At 30.6% G+C, this 18,812-nt stretch overlaps 1 protein-coding gene across 8 annotated transcripts in view; it reads left to right on the top strand.

The window, feature by feature from the left end:
* Positions 1-18,812, top strand: part of tox2 (TOX high mobility group box family member 2) — a 267,858-nt gene that overhangs the window by 236,351 nt on the left and 12,695 nt on the right. For all 8 annotated transcript variants that reach the window (NM_212908.1, XM_087255349.1, XM_087255346.1 and 5 more), the window contains 1 exon segment: positions 11,587-11,667. In NM_212908.1, the coding sequence (NP_998073.1) occupies positions 11,587-11,667 (81 nt within the window).

The raw sequence follows: 18,812 nt of genomic DNA, 5'->3' as shown, positions 1-18,812 counted from the left end.
GATCATGCTGAGAATACCAGATTAGCCATCACCGGCGCCCTTCTCTTCCCTCAAGGACATCTGCTCGCCCAAATCTTATTGTTTTGTGTGTTTTAACCCTTTACCATCTGGAAATCCACACTGTGTCTTCACAGATTCCTGGAACAATACTCTCCGTCCTTGGGCGCTGCATGGCGTGTTTGTGTCTCTTTTATTTATCTGGTATAACAAGGTGACTTTCTCTGGGCTTTAGTGTGCATGTGTTCTGAGTGTCCGGAGCTCATGAGGTCAGGACTGTCCCTGAGCGGCTCCTCGTTCACTTGTTAGGGCGAGTTATGTCATCTGTTAGTGACATCATCACCTGCTTGATAATCTGTGGCAGTTGGTGGCCTTTTGGCTCTGTTTCAATTCTCTAGTGAGTGGCCTTTCTAGAGAGCATGATTTTTGTCCTCTTAAAATATTTTTTTACAATAAATAAATGTTAGAATAAAAAAAAAAATATATATATATATATATATATATATATATATATATATATATATATATATATATATATATATATATTTTTTTTTTTTTTTTTATGTGCACCAAAGCTATTTTATTTCATTTTATTTTTTTCTGTTATTTTATTTTATTTTTTAATTTTTTATTTTAATTTTTTTATTCAATATATTGTTTTATTTATTATTTATTTTATTATAATTGTATTTTGTTATTTTATTTTGTTATTTTATTTTATTTATTTTTATCTTATTTAATTTTGGGGGCCTTTTGGCTCTGTTTCACTTCTCTAGTGAGTGGCCTTACTAAAAAGCATGATTTTTTTCTTTTCTCTCAAAACATGTTTTATTTACAATAAATAAATAAATAAATTATATATATATATATATATATATATATATATATATATATATATATATATATATATATATATATTATTTTTATTTTATTTTTTTTATGTGCACCAATGCTATTTTATTTTATTGCATTTTATTATTTTATAATTTTTTTTGTATTTTATTATATTATTTTATTGTATTGTATTATTTTATTTTATTTTACTTTATCTGCTGCTAATGTTTGGCTATTGGCTGCTAATAATCACTATTAAGTGGCCTTATTAGTCAAATTTTTAAAACATTTTAATTTGATTAGATTTTTTATTTTAATTTATTTGTTTTATTTATTTATTCATTATTTATTATCTTACTTGTCAGCATGATTTCCCTTTTCCTCTCAAACATTTTTTATTTTGTTTTTGTTTTTTGCAGTAAAAATGTTTAAACATGGGGCGACACGGTGGCTCAGTGGTTAGCACTGTGTTCTCACAGCAAGTTGGTCACTGGTTTGAGCCCCGGCTGGGTCATTTAGCATTAATGTGTGGAGTTTGCACGTTCTCCCCGTGTTGACGTGGGTTTCCTCCGGGTGCTACGGTTTCCCCTAAGAGTCCAAACACATGCACTATAGGGGAATTGAATAAGCTAAATTGGCCTTGGTGTATGTGTTTGCATGTGAGGGTGTATGGGTGTTTCCCGGTACAGGGTTGCAGCTGGAAGGGCATCCGTTGCATAAAACATATGCTGGATAAGTTGGTGGTTCATTCCGCTGTGGTGAGCCTTGATAAATAAGGAACTAAGCCGAAGGAGAATGAATGACTGAACATTACTTTATCATCACCTGCTGCTAATGTTTGACAGTTTATAGACTTTTGACTCTTGTTCAGTCCCTAGTGAGTAGTCTGCATGATTTCCCCTTTCCTCTTTAACATTTTTATTACATTTTTTTTTTTACAATAAAATATTTTAGAATGCTATTTTATTTTATTTTCGGTATTTTGTATTGTTTCATTTGATTTTATTATATTTAATTTTATTGTATTTGTGAAATTTATCTGCATTATTTCAAGTAAAATATATAGTTTATTAGAGGAGTTTATTTTTTTCTATTGGTATACTAAAAAAAATAAATAAATAAATATATATATATATATATATATATATATATATATATATATATATATATATATATATATATATATATATATATATATATATATAGTTTTATTTTCATTTTGTTTATTTAGAGATTTTTATATGTTTCTCCGTGGCTATACTGAATGAGTTTTATCTGTAAAATGTGTTGTTTTCCTCCTGAAAGCAGAGTATTGTGCTCAGAAAGCGCAGCAGGAGGAGCCACGCTCTGATAGGCCATTAGCAGATGATTGATAGGCCTCTCGTCCAATAGATGACTGTCATTTCTTTTAGTGACGGCCCTGACCTGTCAGTCATGCGGATGATGAATATGTTAAATGATGTAGAACTGCAGCCATAATTTCAGCCGCAGGCAACACATTCAATTTATTTACTGCTTTAAGGAGTTTCAGAGCTTCAGTCACTCCCAGTTCATTAACAGCCAGCTTTACACTTCTGGATAATACATGCTTATGTGTCTGTTTTATGCATTACTAATATTATTTACAATTTTTAAACATTTTCTTTTTCAACTCACACAGAATTATGTTTTACTAATCACAAGAATGCTGCTTTTCTCTTTCTTTACATAAAATGAAAAAGTTTTTTGTTGTTGTTTTGTTTTGTAAACAACCCATTTATTTATTTATTTATTTACTTACTTGTTTGTTTGTTAACAGTTTCACAGCTAAATTTTTATTACTTGCCAATTTCCATCACTAATTGTATGTATGTGTGTGTGTATTTATGCATATTTGCACATGAAAATGAATGTTATGCATTGCAAATTTCCATTGTTGTGGAATTTTCTAAGAAAAATATATGACATTGGCTGTTTTTATTTAATTCTAATAATATTACATTTTTTTAAATGATCTAAAATGTCAGAATTTTATTCTATTTTTTTTCCACAAAAATTTCTTATTTAATTTTCCAAAAGTAAATTACCAATTCACATAATATAATTTACATATTTTTATACATATTATTTTATTTAGTGTTTTATTTATGCATATGGCATGCACCACAACATTTTAGTTTAGCATTTTATTTTTGTGACATTTTTGTGACATCTAAAATTTTATTTTATTTTTTTATTTTATTTTATTTTATTTTATTTTATTTTATTTTATTTTTATTTTATTTTATTTTATTTTATTTTACTTTATTTTATTTTATTTTATTTTATTTTATCACAGCTAGTTGTGTTTTTAAATAATTTCACAGTGAAGCCCAAACCTCTAAACCTGCATTACTAATTAAAATAATATAATTAAAACATTTTTAGAGGTAACATTTTAACATTTCAGTGTTTTATTAATGCATATGCCATGCACAATAACATTTTAGTTTTCCAATTTGTAACATATTTTTATAGATTTATACATCTGTATATAAGCAATATTACACAATTAGCAGTGCAATATGGCTGTATATTGGCACTGATGGAAGGCGTGCGTTTGCTCGAGGCCACAGGCCGAGTGTCTTAGTGTCCCACCAGTGATGATATAAAGCCATATTGCACTGCTACGAGTGGGATATTCCATTTATACAACATATCGACGGCACAACTGTGTATATAAAAATGAAATCAAACACGTCTCAAAATCCTTTTGTAAGAGGAACTACTTTCTTCAGCCATTCATTCACGTCTGCAGCTGACATCAGAACAGATTCTCTAGCGTAATGTGTAAAGTGATGACAAAACAGGGGATTTTTGCTCACATTTTAAGATTATAAGGCTGAACGGCTTGAAATACCACAGAGATTTCCCGGTATAAATACAACTAATTTATAATGATTTGTTCAGCTGTAGTTTGAAACTTACCCTAAGAAAATGCTGTTTTTCTCCCCTGAGCACTTATTATGCAGTCTCTGTCGCCATCTTGTGGCAGAACGTCAACTGTCACTTTCTTTGACCTGCTCAAACAGGCTGATGGCGGCCGATGCGCTGAATCTGATGCTCAGAGAAAATAAATAAATAAATAAACTGCATAGTTGCAATCTATACAACTACATTCTAGACAAAAAAAAGCCTAAAAATGACATTATGTCGCCCAACAGCTGCAATATTTGTCAAACTGTAGTGTCCTCTGCTTGTTGCTGTATGAGGGCGGAGTAATACACTAGGGTGAAAGGTGAAGAGGCAACTTGAGTGCTGTTATTTGCAGAATATCGCACGGCTATCAGCCAATCAGGTTCAAGAACCAGACAGAACTGTTGTATGTGTGTGTGTGTGTGTGTGTGTATTTATGTATATATATATATATATATATATATATATATATATATATATATATATATATATATATATATATATATATATATATATATATAATGACGTTGTTTTGTAGCGTTGTCATTGGGTCTCTTTTCTCTTCGTTGTTGCCATGTGAAAGTGTGATTTTCATCTCTGCTGTGTGTTTCTCCTCCACGTTTTCACCCCTTCCCGTGTCAAACTTATTGTCTTCAGTAATTAAGCGGTTATCAAACAAGAACATTTCATTAAGGTACAATTACAGCTAATTGTGCGGGGGGTCTGGATGAAGACCTGCTAACATCTGACGGCTTCAATTGCTAATGAATCCGCTCACTTTGGAATAATTAGAAATCCTCAGGCATGCTAATTTATTTAAGAGCTGCTGTCGTTAGGGCCACTCATTAGCGGAGGTTAAATTAATGTGCAACTGAAGCTCCTCTGCAGTTCATTACTACTGATAAACCACCAAACACACTTCAGGATTTCACCCAGGTCACAAACTCATTGGCTTTCTGGATCAGGTCTGGGTTTCGGGTGAAAATCTGCTTCTCTGTAATGAATAACGTAATGAATTTTCTGTTATTAGTGATTATGTGGAGCGGCGAGTGTACTGTAGATTTACATGCATGAATCAACTGATTGGTTTGTGCATTGTAAAAAAAACTAATATTGTTAAACGTGCTCCAGTAAACTTTCAATTAAATTAGATTTTATTTCAGCAATTGATGTGAAGAATCACTCATTTTATTTTAAATAATTTTTTATTTTATTTTATTTTATTTATTTAATTTAATTTTATTTTATAAGTAGTGTTATGTTAAATGTACTCCAATTGCAACGTTTGAAATCAAACCATTTTATTTTATTTATTTTTACATAATTTTAATTTAATTCTTTTTATAAAGTTTTAATTTATTTTATATAATTTAGATTTTATTTGTTTAACTTTTTAAATAATTTTTTTAATTTCTTTTTTGTATAGTTTAATTTATTTATATTTAGGCTGGCTTGAGAAACAAGCCAGACTACTGAAATCCTATTTAAACTTATTATTTTTATGTTGGCTTGAGAAAGCCAACATACTGTAATGCTACTTAAACTTATTCTTATTATTATTATTATTATTCCGGCTTCTGACCAAAAAAAAGCAATCGCTTCTCCTCCCAGGGCTTAGATGCTACAAGCCCCAAATTTGGTCAAAAGCTGTCTATTGCCCATGAGATGGTTGCTGTATGTCCTCATGCCGATAAGATTTGTAGTTTTTGAATTAAAAAATTTTTTAATTAAAAAATTGTAAATATTACAATCGAGTATTTGGGGCATATAAAAAAGTATACAATCCTCAAATTTGGCCAAAAGATGTGCTTTAAATTGAAGATAATTATCATATTTATTTGGTGTAATTATAAATAACAGTTTTCCTATAAATATTTTTTTTATATTAAATTTGTTAATTTCAAACCTAAAGCTTGTCAGAGTGTCCACGAGATGGCGCCAGAAGACTATTTTTGAGCCCTTTGGAATTGAGTTTACTGCACCTTTTACAATTTCTTTCCATTCGGTCCGGTCGGACCTGAATGTCTTTATACCGTTGTAATCACGTGTAAATTCTAACAAAGACAATGTTTGCACTTTTTAAATCACATTTTATTTATTGTGCAAAAATAAAACATCCAAACAGCATCATAACCAATAAAAACACACAGCAAAGAAAATGTATTTTAAAATAGTGAATATATATATATATATATATACATACAATGTATGGAGATTTTTTATATCCCCTTAATATGCTCTGCTGTTGCTGCATCAATTTCTCTCTGTAACATCTGGATTGCAATTTACACTGCAATGTTCACAATTTATTATTATGGGGGGAAAATCCAAACAGTATTATAATGTTTTAAAGCAAAAATGTTAAGAACAATTATTTACAAACAGTGAAAATAAAGTGTGTGTATATACATATATATACATACAATTGAAGTCAGAATTATTAGCTCCCCTTTTTATTTTTTCCCCAATTTCTGTTTAATGGAGGGAAGATTGTTTCAGCACATTTCTAAGCATAATAGTTTTAATAACTCATTTCTAATAACTTCTTTATTTTATCTTTGCCATGATGACATTAAATAATATTTGACTTGATATTTTTCAAGACACTTCTATACAGCTTAAAGTGACATTTAAAGCCTTAACTAGGTTAATAAGGTGAAGGCAGGTTAGGGTAATTAGGCAAGTTATTGTATAACGATGGTTTGTTCTGTAGACTATCAAAAAAAAATTGCTTAAAGGGGCAAATAATTGTGTCCCAAAAATAGTTTTTAAATAATTAATAACTGCTTTTATTCTAGCCGAAATAAAACAAATAAGACTTTCTCAAGAAGAAAAATATTATCAGACATACAGTGAAAATTTCCTTGCTCTGTTAAACATAATTTGGGAAATATTTAAAAAAGGGAAAAAAAAAATCAAAAGGGGGTTAATAATTCTGACTTCAACTGTATATATGTATGTATATATATATACATACATATATACATATATAACACATACACACATTTATGGTTAGGGTTATAAGGATTATTTCTTAATCCCCCTTTTATGTTAGCAAAAACATAAGTTTACTTCAGATATTTCTTTCAAAACAATATTCTGTGCCGCAAAAGAGCCTTCTCCTCACTTGTGATAATGACAATGAAAGCCAAGCTTTTGGCCTATGCTGTACCAAAAAAAAAATAAAATCACCCAGGTGATGACAACTAAATATTACGATTATAACATTGTGTTAGTGGCCAGTGGGGTGGAACAACGTCATTGGTCAGAATTAACCACGTGATGAAGACGTCCTATAATATTGTATTTAATGCGATTTTCTTCCTGTAAACTGTATATAACTATATAACTATAACTATATATATAATGCTGCAAATTACTGTAAATTGACTGTACTCTATATTAACTGCAAAAATTATAAGACTGATTAAATAAAAGACAAATTAACTAAATGTATGTGCTATTGTTTCATTAGTGTTTTAATTTAATATTTTTCTTCATATGATATTTATTATAATGTAATTTTGTTCAGATTATAATATATACTATAAATACTAACTATACTATAGTGATCTGCATTAAACAACCTGAACAAATCAGTCCTCTCTCTCTCTCTCTCTCTCTCTCTCTCTCTCTCTCTCTCTCTCTCGATTTGATCAAAAATGTAAATGAGGCCTTCCGATTAACAGTCCAGTGGACCCTAGCAACAGCCTAGAAACCACTCAGAACACCCTAGCAACTACCTAGGAATGCCTTAGCTACACCTTAGCAACCGCCTAGCAACCACTTATCAACCGCTGTGCTTCCTGCCAACTGCCTTTGAGTCCCCGGCGCAGTCACGTTGGCTTTCTCAAGCCAACATCAAAGTTCGTCAACGAACTTTAGGTTCTAGTTTTTATATATTCTTCTTCTTCTTCTGAGACTAAAATTCAAAATCTATCTCCTCCTAGAGCTTTCGAGCTATGACCACCAAACTCACACCAGACCTCCAAACTATTCTGACTCGGTATGCCATATCTTTTCCGACTGATCCGACTTTCGATTTTCCGAAAAACGTCCCGGGACCGTCGGAAAAATCCCATAGACTTAACATTGGACCAAACTTTGTGACCTCATAACTCTGCATCAGACTGTCATACAGACTTCTAACTGGGCTCATTTAACTCAGACTACCTAACTGCCAATAACTGATGAGGTTTTAACTTTCTGGCCACGCCCTAGCAACCACTTTTGGACCCTAGAAACTGTCCCATAGACTTCCATTCAAAAGACTCTCATTGACTTAACATGGGATCAAACTTTGTGAGCTCATAACTCTGCATTAGACTGTCTTACAGACTAATAGCTGAGCTCATTTAACTCAGACTACCAAACTGCCAATAACTGATGAGCTTTAAACTTTCTAGCCACACCCTAACTACCAGATACTGCACCCTAGCAACAACTGCCCCATAGACTTTTATTGCAAAAGACTGTCATTGACTTAACAATAGATCTAACTTTGTGACCTCAAAACTATCTATCCTTTTTCAAACTGCTTTTATCTATCTATCTATCTATCTATCTATCTATCTATCTATCTATCTATCTATCTATCTATCTATCTATCTATCTATCTATCTATCTATCTATCTATCTATCTATCTATCTATCTATCTATCTACTGCATTAATCTATCTATCTATCTGTCTGTCTGTCTATCTATCTATCTATCTATCTATCTATCTATCTATCTATCTATCTATCTATCTATCTATCTATCTATCTATCTATCTATCTACGTATCTATCTACGTATCTATCTATCTATCTATCTATCTATCTATCTATCTATCTATCTATCTATCTATCTATCTATCTATCTATCTATCTATCTATCTATCATCTATCTATCTATCTATCTATAAACTGATTTTATCTATCTATCTATCTATCTATCTATCTATCTATCTATCTATCTATCTATCTATCTATCTATCTATCTATCTATCTATCTATCTATCTATCTATCTATCTATCTATCTATCTATCTATCTATCTATCTATCTATCTATCTATCTATCTATCATTGTTTCATACTTTTTAAAACTGTTTAAATTAAACAAACTATTTCTAACAGACTTTCTCAAGCCAGCCTAAAGTTTGTCTCGACGAACTTTAATAATCTAGTTTATTTTATTTTACATAATTTTAATTTTATTTATACATTTTTTTAAATAATTTTATCTTATTTTGTTTCACATAGTTTAATTTAATTTAGCATAATGTCTTTACATCATTTTTATTTAGCATATTTCTTATTTTATTATTTTACTTCATTTTACATCATTTTATTTCATTTCATTTTACATCATTTTAATTTTATTTGATCTCATTTTGATTAACGTGTAATTGCTGTTTCATTATTAATTATATAGGTATTAAATATATAATTATTTAATAACATTTGTGAAATAAACTAATATTATATCTTATATCCTTTATGCATATTATATATTATGTCTTTATTGTGAAAATAATTTCAAAATGCACTTAAAGGACTTTATAAAATAATTTATTTTGATTTAGAGTGTTAAAAAAATAAAGAAAATTTTTATTAATTTAATTTATTCTTAAATTTATTTTAAAATAATATGCTTGACATTTTATTCTAAGTATTGCTTAAATTACCAGCAATATTTAAAGTGAATATGTTTTGGTTTTCTTTTAGACTGTACTTTTTTTTTATTTGCATATTTGTCCTGTTTTTATTTTATTTTATTTTATTTTATTTTATTTTATTTTATTTTATTTTATTTTATTTTATTTTATTGTGGGAATTTACCTAGTGAAAATGTTTTAGTTTTATTTAGACTTTACAGTTTTTTGCATGTTCGACCTGTTTTTCTGACCTGTCATACCCAAAAAAAGAGGTGTTTTGCGGATGATTTAAAGGCTGTTTTTCCTCATCAGCTGAAATCATTCTGATGTTTTCCTCAGTTTCTCAGGGAATTGCCTGCATTTGCTGCCAAAAAGAAATGGAAAGCGTAATTCTAGGATGGTGAAATGATTGACAAGCAATTGCATTAGTCTGATTGAGTGTGTTTGCTCATAGACATTCACTCCTGCTATTTATTCTCTCCTTTCTTTTATCCATTACTTTGATATCTATCTACATTTACTGTATATCTGTGTAAATCCTTCATTAACTTTTACAAACAATGATATTAATATTCTATTGTGGTTTTTTTTTTATTTTTGTTGTTGTTGTTGTTGTTGTTGTTAATAACAATAATATTGTTTTTTGTAAATCCTTTATTTAAACCCAGAAACAGTTATATTAATAGTGAGTTGTTGTTTTTCATTTTTTATTTTATTATTATTAGAATTATTATTATTATATTTTATTATTATTATTTATAATTATTGTTATTATCTTCATTATTATTTTTTTATTAATAATATTTAGTAAATTCATTATTTAAATTTAGAAACAATGATATTAATAGCCAGTTGTTTATTACTATTTAAAAAAAATATATATATATTGTTATTGTTTTATAAATGCTTTATTTAAAACTAAAAACAATGATTTTAATAGCCAGTTATTGTTTATTATTATTATTATTATTATTATTATTATTATTATTATTATTATTATTATTATTATTATTGTTGTTGTTGTTGTTGTTGTTGTTGTTTTTGTTGTTTTGTAAATCCTTTATTTAAACCCAGAAACAATTATATTAATTTTAAGTTATTGTTTTTTTTTAACTACAGATTAATTTTTTTGCCTGTGTTTTGTATTATTGAGCATCATATTTAAAGGATCTTATTTATATTTATTATGTTTATATCATGTTTGATAGAGACTGAAAAGCATGCAGATGTTGATGTTTATATGCACCATAAGTAGGAAATTCTGATCTTTATTAGAAGTATAGAAGTCTACTATCTTAAAATGATGCAAATATCAGACGTACTTTATTTATTTAGTTAAATATAATATTTGTGCTTACAGTAAAAAACAAACTTTGAAAAAATGAAGCACCTTCTAAAATTTAAATGCATATTTATTTCATGATTTGCAAAACATCTGTTTATTTTATTTAATAATATTTATATTTATGCTTATATTACATTTTTCAAAGTAAAAAAAAATAAATATATATATATTTTTATTATTATTATTATTATTATTTAAGTTTAATATTTTATCTTATACTTATTACTCATACTTCCTTTATATAGAGTTATATAGATATGAAATCTCTGTGGTTAAAAAACATAAAAAATGTTTAAATAAGTAAAACTAAACATAAAATTTTAATTTTTACATTTATTTGTTTTTATTTTCAAAGTGTTTATTTTATTTATTTACATTTATACTTATATTACATTTCCCTCATTTTTGTAATTATTTTATTTTTGTAATTTATTTTTCAATTTTTTTTTATTTGAATATGAACTACAGGATGATACAGAAAACTTGATAGGATTTACTATATAATTAAAGTTAATCTATAGTTTGTGTGTGTGTGTGTGTGTGTGTGTGTGTGTGTGTGTGTGTGTGTGTGTGTGTGTGTGTGTGTGTGCGTGCGTGCGTGTGTGTTTCAGATGAAGGTTGACCTGCTAAAGTGTGTGTGTGTGCGTATGTGTGTGCATGCATGCGTGTGTGTATAGGTTTTCACGTACTTGTGTGTGTGTGTGTGTGTGTGTGTGTGTGTGTGTGTGTGTGTGTGTGTGTGTGTGTCTGTGTGTGCTTGTATGCTTGCTTGTTTGTGCGTGTTCATGCTTGTGTGCATGTGTGTGTTAATTCACAGTTGCGTTTGTCTTCTCACAGGCTTACAAACGGAAAACAGAAGCAGCGAAGAAGGAGTATCTGAAGGCTCTTGCCGCGTATCGAGCCAGTCTGGTGTCCAAGGTAAAACACAGATTATTAATATCTATTCATTAATATCTGACACTACAGTAAAGCACTGTAGAAAACACACAAAACATCACTCATATAGTTACAGAATAGGGGAAATCCATTGGCCACTCCAGCAAAGGAAACCCCGCCTTCTAGTACAGGAGCCAATCGATGCTCTGGGCGAGGTGCAGACGTGTGTTTAGGACAGTTTCTGCAGCTTCATTATTTTAAACTCTGTTTGGTCAGAAACCATCCTGAAATCTCAGTGAATACCTGCTTCAAAGACATGAGAAATATCTATAAAAATGATCATTTATTCATTCATTTTCTTGTCGGCTTAGTCCCTTTATTAATCCGGGGTCGCCACAGTGGAATGAACCGCCAAAAAAGATCAGTTTTCCATATTTTGCGTTTAATGTTTTTATTTATGTTTACAAATTGCATTATGGGATCTTTCCCATAAATCTTTTAACCTTAAAAAGTTGGAAAAAGTGACTTTTATGAACATTTTTAATAGTGTCATAGTGATATATTTTGTGGGTTCTCATAGAAATCAGTTAAGTTTGATAAAGGAAAACTCATGGTTTGGGGTTACAATCAGTAAGGGGGCGTGCGAGAGATCTACAGAGTGGACGGCAACATCAACAGCCTGAGGTATCAAGACATTTGTGCTGCCCATTACATTACAAACCACAGGAGAGGGACAATTCTCCAGCAGGATAGCGCTCCTTCTCATACTTCAGCCTCCACATCAAAGCTCATGAAAGCAAAGAAGGTCAAGCTGCTCCAGGATTGGCCAGCCCAGTCACCAGACATGAACATTATTGAGCATGTCTGGGGTAAAATGGAGGAGGCGTTGAAGATGAACACAAAGAGTCTTGATGAACTCTGGGAGTCCTGCAGGAACGCTTTCTTCTTCATTCCAGATGACTTTATTAATCAGTGATTTGAGTCATGTCAGAGATGTATGGATGCAGTCCTCCAAGCTCATGATGGAGTCAGACACAATATTCATTCTGTCTCCACTGCAGCAGGACTTTATATTCTATACTGGACATTATTTCTGTTCAGTGATGAGACTTTAGTCTGAGCAGAGTCAGACCTTACTGTCCTAATGAAATCATTCAAAATCAAGGCATGATCATATTTTATTGAGCTCAAATAAGCAAATAATTTCATATAAGGCACTTCTGATAGCAAATTATCAACTAGGCGTTACTATTTGTTGTTCCTAAAACTTGAATAGGCCAAAAGATGTTTGTCAGGTAGTGTTGTCAAATGGTATGTGCTGTCATCATGACAAAAATAAAATAAATCAGTTATTAGAAATGAGTTATTAAAACTATTATGTTTAGAAATGCGTTAAAAAGTCTACTCTCTGTTTAACCGAAATTGTTAAAAAATATAAAATATATTTATAAATAATTATAATTATATAAATAATTCTGACTCCAACTGTATATGTGATCCATAAATCGAAAGCAAATTTGCCCCGAAAGCGACACGATGGATTGAAACGAGCAGAAATCAGTCGTTCCGTTGCATACGTTCATCTGCATAATAAAACACGGCAATCTCAAACCACTAATTTTACATTCATTGTTTCTCTTTTGAAAAAAGGCAAATTGCATTTTCATGCTAAACACTCGCTCTGCTTTTCCATACCTCGCTCTCCCAGCTCCTTGGCCCAAAACAAGAGCGTTGATTAAGCCGTGAATACAGTATTCATCAGCCGCTGGGGCTTTTATTAAACGCCTTTCTCGTCCTTCATTGCGTATAATTAAATATTTCGTCAAAATCTGTTTCTGGCAGATGCTTTGATTGATGTGTTCGTATACTCTCATGCATTGAAAAGGAGGAAAATATGACCAAAAAAAAAAAGTCTGACTCGCAAAACGGCAGCTCTGAACTCGAAACATGCACTCATGAAAAGAGGATGACTCTTTTTAGGGATGTTTTTATTCGCATTTGAGACTTAAATCGCTAGAAGAATCTTCCAGAGTGTTTAAACTCGTGCACCTGCTGCTATTTTACACTGATGCATTATTGTTTCTGTGGGTTTTAGATAAATATGGGTTTGTGCAAAAGTAGATTTTTCAATATCTGAATGCATTAATGCTGCTTACTTTCTCAGCAATGCTGTTTTCCATAGGGGTTCAAAATGTCTTTAATATAAAGCGTTATAATTTATGAACCAAAAAAACTCAACAAGTAATGAAATCTGTAAATAAATAAAAAAAAAACATGGTATTAAGTGTTATTGTAGTGCAAGAACTACAATACCAACTCACTGCTGCCCTCTGATTGGTGGAATTTCTGAACAGCCTCATGGGTAATGTAGTTTTTATGCTTAAATTATGATATTCCACTTGACTGTTTTAAAATCAAGTTGATGTTTAAATAGAGTCTTTGTTAAAAAGTTTTAATCCAGTTTTATGCTGTTTTCCTATATATTTTTTTTCCATAGGGCTTTAAAATGTCTTTATTTAAAGAGTTATAATTTATGAACCAGCTCTAAAGAGAGTCACAATATTATAAGTTTTAATTTGAAGCTAAAAAAGTAATGAAAATATGAAAAAATAACCACTTTAAGTGGTCTTGTAGTGAAAGAACTACAATACTAACTCACTGCTGCTCTCTGATTGGTTGAATTTATGAACAACCTTGTGGGTAATGTAGTTTTTATGCTCAAATTCTGATATTCGACATGATTGTTTTAAAATTAAGTCAAGGGTTTAAAGAAAGTCTTTGTTAAAGAGTTTTAATCCATAATTAGATTGAAAACAATGGTCTGGCTAGCAAAACGGCAGCTCTGAACTTGAAACATGCACTCATGAAAAGAGGATGACTCTTTTTAGGGAGGTTTTTATTCGCATTTGAGACTTAAATCGCTGGAAGAATCTTCCAGAGTGTTTAAACTTGTGCACCTGCTGCTATTTTACACTGATGCATTATTGTTTCTGTGGGTTTTAGATAAATATGGGTTTGTGCAAAAGTAGATTTTTCAAAATCTGAATGCATTAATGCTGCTTACTTTCTCAGCAGTGCTGTTTTCCATAGGGGTTCAAAATGCCCTTAATATAAAGCGTTATAATTTATGAACCAAAAAAACTCAACAAGTAATGAAATCTGTAAAAAAAAAATAAAATACATGGTATTAAGTGTTATTGTAGTGCAAGAACTACAATACCAACTCACTGCTGCCCTCTGATTGGTGGAATTTCTGAACAGCCTCATGGGTAATGTAGTTTTTATGCATAAATTATGATATTCCACTTGATTGTTTTAAAATCAAGTTGATGTTTAAACTGAGTCTTTGTTAAAAAGTTTTAATCCAGTTTTAATGCTGTTTTCCTATTTTGTTTTCCATAGGGCTTTAAAATGTCTTTATTTAAAGAACTATAATTTATGAACCAGCTCTAAAGAGAGTCACAATATTATAAGTTTTAATTTGAAGCTAAAAAAAGTAATGAAAATCTGAAAAAATAAGCACTTTAAATAGTATTGTAGTGAAAGAACTACAATACTAACTCACTGCTGCTCTCTGATTGGTTGAATTTATGAACAACCTTGTGGGTAATGTTGTTTTTATGCTCAAATTGTAATATTCGACATGATTGTTTTAAAATTAAGTCAAGGGTTTAAAGAAAGTCTTTGTTAAAGAGTTTTATTCCATAATTAGATTGAAAACATTGGTCTGGCTAGCAAAACGGCAGCTCTGAACTCGAAACATGCACTCATGAAAAGAGGATGACTCTTTTTAGGGAGGTTTTTATTCGCATTTGAGACTTAAATCGCTAGAAGAATCTTCCAGAGTGTTTAAACTTAAGCTTAAGCTGAGGGTTTATATGAGGTGTTTGTTAAAGCGTTTCAATCCATGAATCAAAGCAGCCAGATATGAGGAGACTAATAATAAAATCAGACAAATCACAACGAGTGAACTACAATACCATTTAATTTCATTTAAAGCAAAACAAAACCAATAATTTAAAGTCATTATTTGTGACTTTAGCACACATTTTAAAATATTTAGTTGTGATTTGCAAAAGTAGGTGGAGCTAAAGATCTATTTTGGTGTACTTTGCTTGCTGCTACTCTCTTAATTGGTGAAACTTCTGAACAGCCTTGTGGGTATTGTAGTTTTTTCTACAAATTCTGCTATTATACGTGATTGTTTGTCAATTGAGTTAAGGGTTTAAAGACAGTCTTTGTAAAGTGTTTTAATAAAGCTATAATGAGAATCATTATGTTACAAACTATAATTTAAAATAAAGAAATTATAAAAATCCAGCAAAAACAAAGATAACAGCCTTAACTTTGAGTTTAATGAGTGAACTACAAACCATGACGCATTGCTAATGACACAATCAGACTTAAAACTATAAAACTACTTATGTATTGTTACTTGTATCTATACAAACAATATATATTTTAAATATGCATATATTCATGATCATTCGAAGCAGTAGGCAGAGCTTTTTTTGGCACATTTAATCTGCTACTCACTGATTAGTGGAATTTCTGTACGGCCTCGTGGATAATGTAGTTTTCCAGCATAATTTCTGCTATTTGAAATAATTGTTTTAAAAATGTAGTTGAGGGTTTAACGAAAGTCTTTGTTAAATTATTTTAATCCATAAACTTAAGTAGCTACAATGAAAATCATATTCCAAACATTAATTTGAAGGGGAAAAGTGATGAAAATCTGGGACAAACAAAGATAAAAGACTGAACTTTGATTTCAATGAGTAAACTACGATCCCATCAGGCATTGCCAAGGGCACAATCAAACTTAAAACAACAAGAAAATGTAAAACTACTCATTTAAAGTTGTTATTTGCAACTATACACATAATATATTTTTAAATATGCATATATTCATGATCATTTAAAGCAGTAGGCGGAGCTTAAGTTCTCTTATGGCGCAGTTTGTTTGCTGCTACTCATTGATTGGTGGAATATATGCTCGGCCTCATGGGTAATGTAGTTTTTCAGCATAGTTTCTGCTATTATACATGATTGTTTTATAATTAAGTTGAGGGTTTAAAGAAAGCCTTTGTTAAAATGTTTTAATCCACAATCTAAAGTATCCACAATGAAAATCATTTACAAACAATAATTTAAAGGGATAAAATCTGGGATAAACAAAGATAAAAGACTGATCTCTGACGTCAATGAGTGAACTACAATCCCATCAGACATTGCAATGACACAATTAAGCTTAAAACAACAAATAAATATAAAACTACTCATTAAAATTGCTATTTGCATATACAAACAGTATATTTTTAAATATGCATATATTCATGATCATTTAAAGCAGTAGGCAGAGCTTAAGTTCTCTTATGGCGCAGTTTGTTTGCTGCTACTCGTTGATTGGTGGAATATATGCTTGGTCTCATGGATAATGTAGTTTTTCAGCATGATCTCTGCTACTTGACATGATTGTTTTAAAATGTAGTTGAGGGGTTAAAGAAAGTCTTTGTTAAAGTGTTTTAATCCATAAACTAAAGTAGCTACCATGAGAATCATATTACAAACAATAATTTGAAGCGAAAAAGTGATGAAAATCTGGGATAAACAAAGATAAAAGACTGAACTTTGACTTCATTGAGTGAACTACAATCCCATCAGACATTGCCAATAACACAATCAAACTTAAAACAACAAGAAAATATAAAACTACTCATTTAAAGTTTTTATTTGTATCTATACAAACAATATATATTTAAATATGCGTATTTTCATGATCATTTAATACAGTGGGCGGAGCTTAAGATGTCTTATTAAGCAGTTTGTTTGCTGCTACTCTTTGATTGGTGGAATTTATGCACTGCCTTATGGGTAGTGTAGTTTTTCAGCATAGTTTCTGCTATTATACATGATTGTTTTATAATTAAGTTAAGAGTTTAAAGAAAGCCTTTGTTAAAATGTTTTAATCCACAAACTAAAGTATCCACAATGAAAATCATTTACAAACAATAATTTAAAGGGATAAAATCTGGGATAAACAAAGATAAAAGACTGATCTCTGACGTCAATGAGTGAACTACAATCCCATCAGACATTGCCAATGACACGATTAAACTTAAAACAACAAATAAATACAAATATAATTATTTAAATTGACATTTTCAAACATATTCATGTTCATTTAGGGCAGTAGGCGGAGCTTGAGTTCTCATATGCCACAGTTTGTATGCTGCTACTCTCTGATTGGTGGAATTTATACACAGCCTTATGGGTAATGTAGTTTTTCAGCATAATTTCTGCTATTATACATGATTGTTTTAAACTTTAGTTGAATAAATACTAAAAAACCAAAACATTTCCTAAAACTGGTTTGTTCTTTAAAAGTTTTTCAGTTTATCTTCTTTCTTTTTTTTTTGCACTCTATAGCAGCGGCTCCCTTTCTTCATGCACAACTAGAGTAAAGCTCTCTTTTGTGATGTTGTTTAAAGGTTTTATGAAATATGAGGCGGTTAATGGTGCTATCAATAACATTTCCTTTCGGTGCTGCTTTTGAAGTGGATCATATGGTGTGTGTGTGTTGACGTGTTCAGGATCTGGACAATCTCAAAGACTTGTTTAATTTAAAGAGAGATGTTTGGAAATGTCCGGAGCAGATGTGCTCACTCAAACAGCGCTCGCTTTCTCGTTCGCTTTTTTCTCTCGGACACGGATTCATCCCTCCATCTTTTCATGTTGATCATTGTTCAATATATATGAGGCACGGCTGATGAATATAACCCCGTGCCTGTCACGCACCAACATTTCAGATACATATTGCCATTTACCATGCATTGCTTCCATGTAAAACGGTAATGAAACAATGCTCTGCTGAGACGTACACTCTCAATTTGACAAATCACAGATAGATGTGTTTGTGCGATTGGCCACTGTTTTCCCCTTTCAATGCTTTTCTAAATATCTGGCTTGTGTTTCAGGAGTTGCCCTCGTTTTTTAAAGACGATGCTCATTTATGATTCATAATGATCTAACATCACCTCCAATGCTTCTCCTATAATCCCTCTGGAGAAATTGAAATAGATGCAAACGAGTCTGAGTGAAGGAGAGCTCTGTAATTAATCATCTGATGAGAAACCTTTGAGATTGCTTGCAGATTTGATTGCAGATCTGAGCACAGTTTGAGATAT

This window comes from Danio rerio, chromosome 6 (assembly GCF_052040795.2).
Source record: "Danio rerio strain M-AB ecotype USA chromosome 6, GRCz13ab, whole genome shotgun sequence".
In the NCBI taxonomy this organism is placed as follows: domain Eukaryota; kingdom Metazoa; phylum Chordata; class Actinopteri; order Cypriniformes; family Danionidae; genus Danio; species Danio rerio.
The sequence above is the reverse complement of the archived record's forward strand: the minus strand, read 5'-3'. Positions and strand labels throughout refer to the sequence as shown.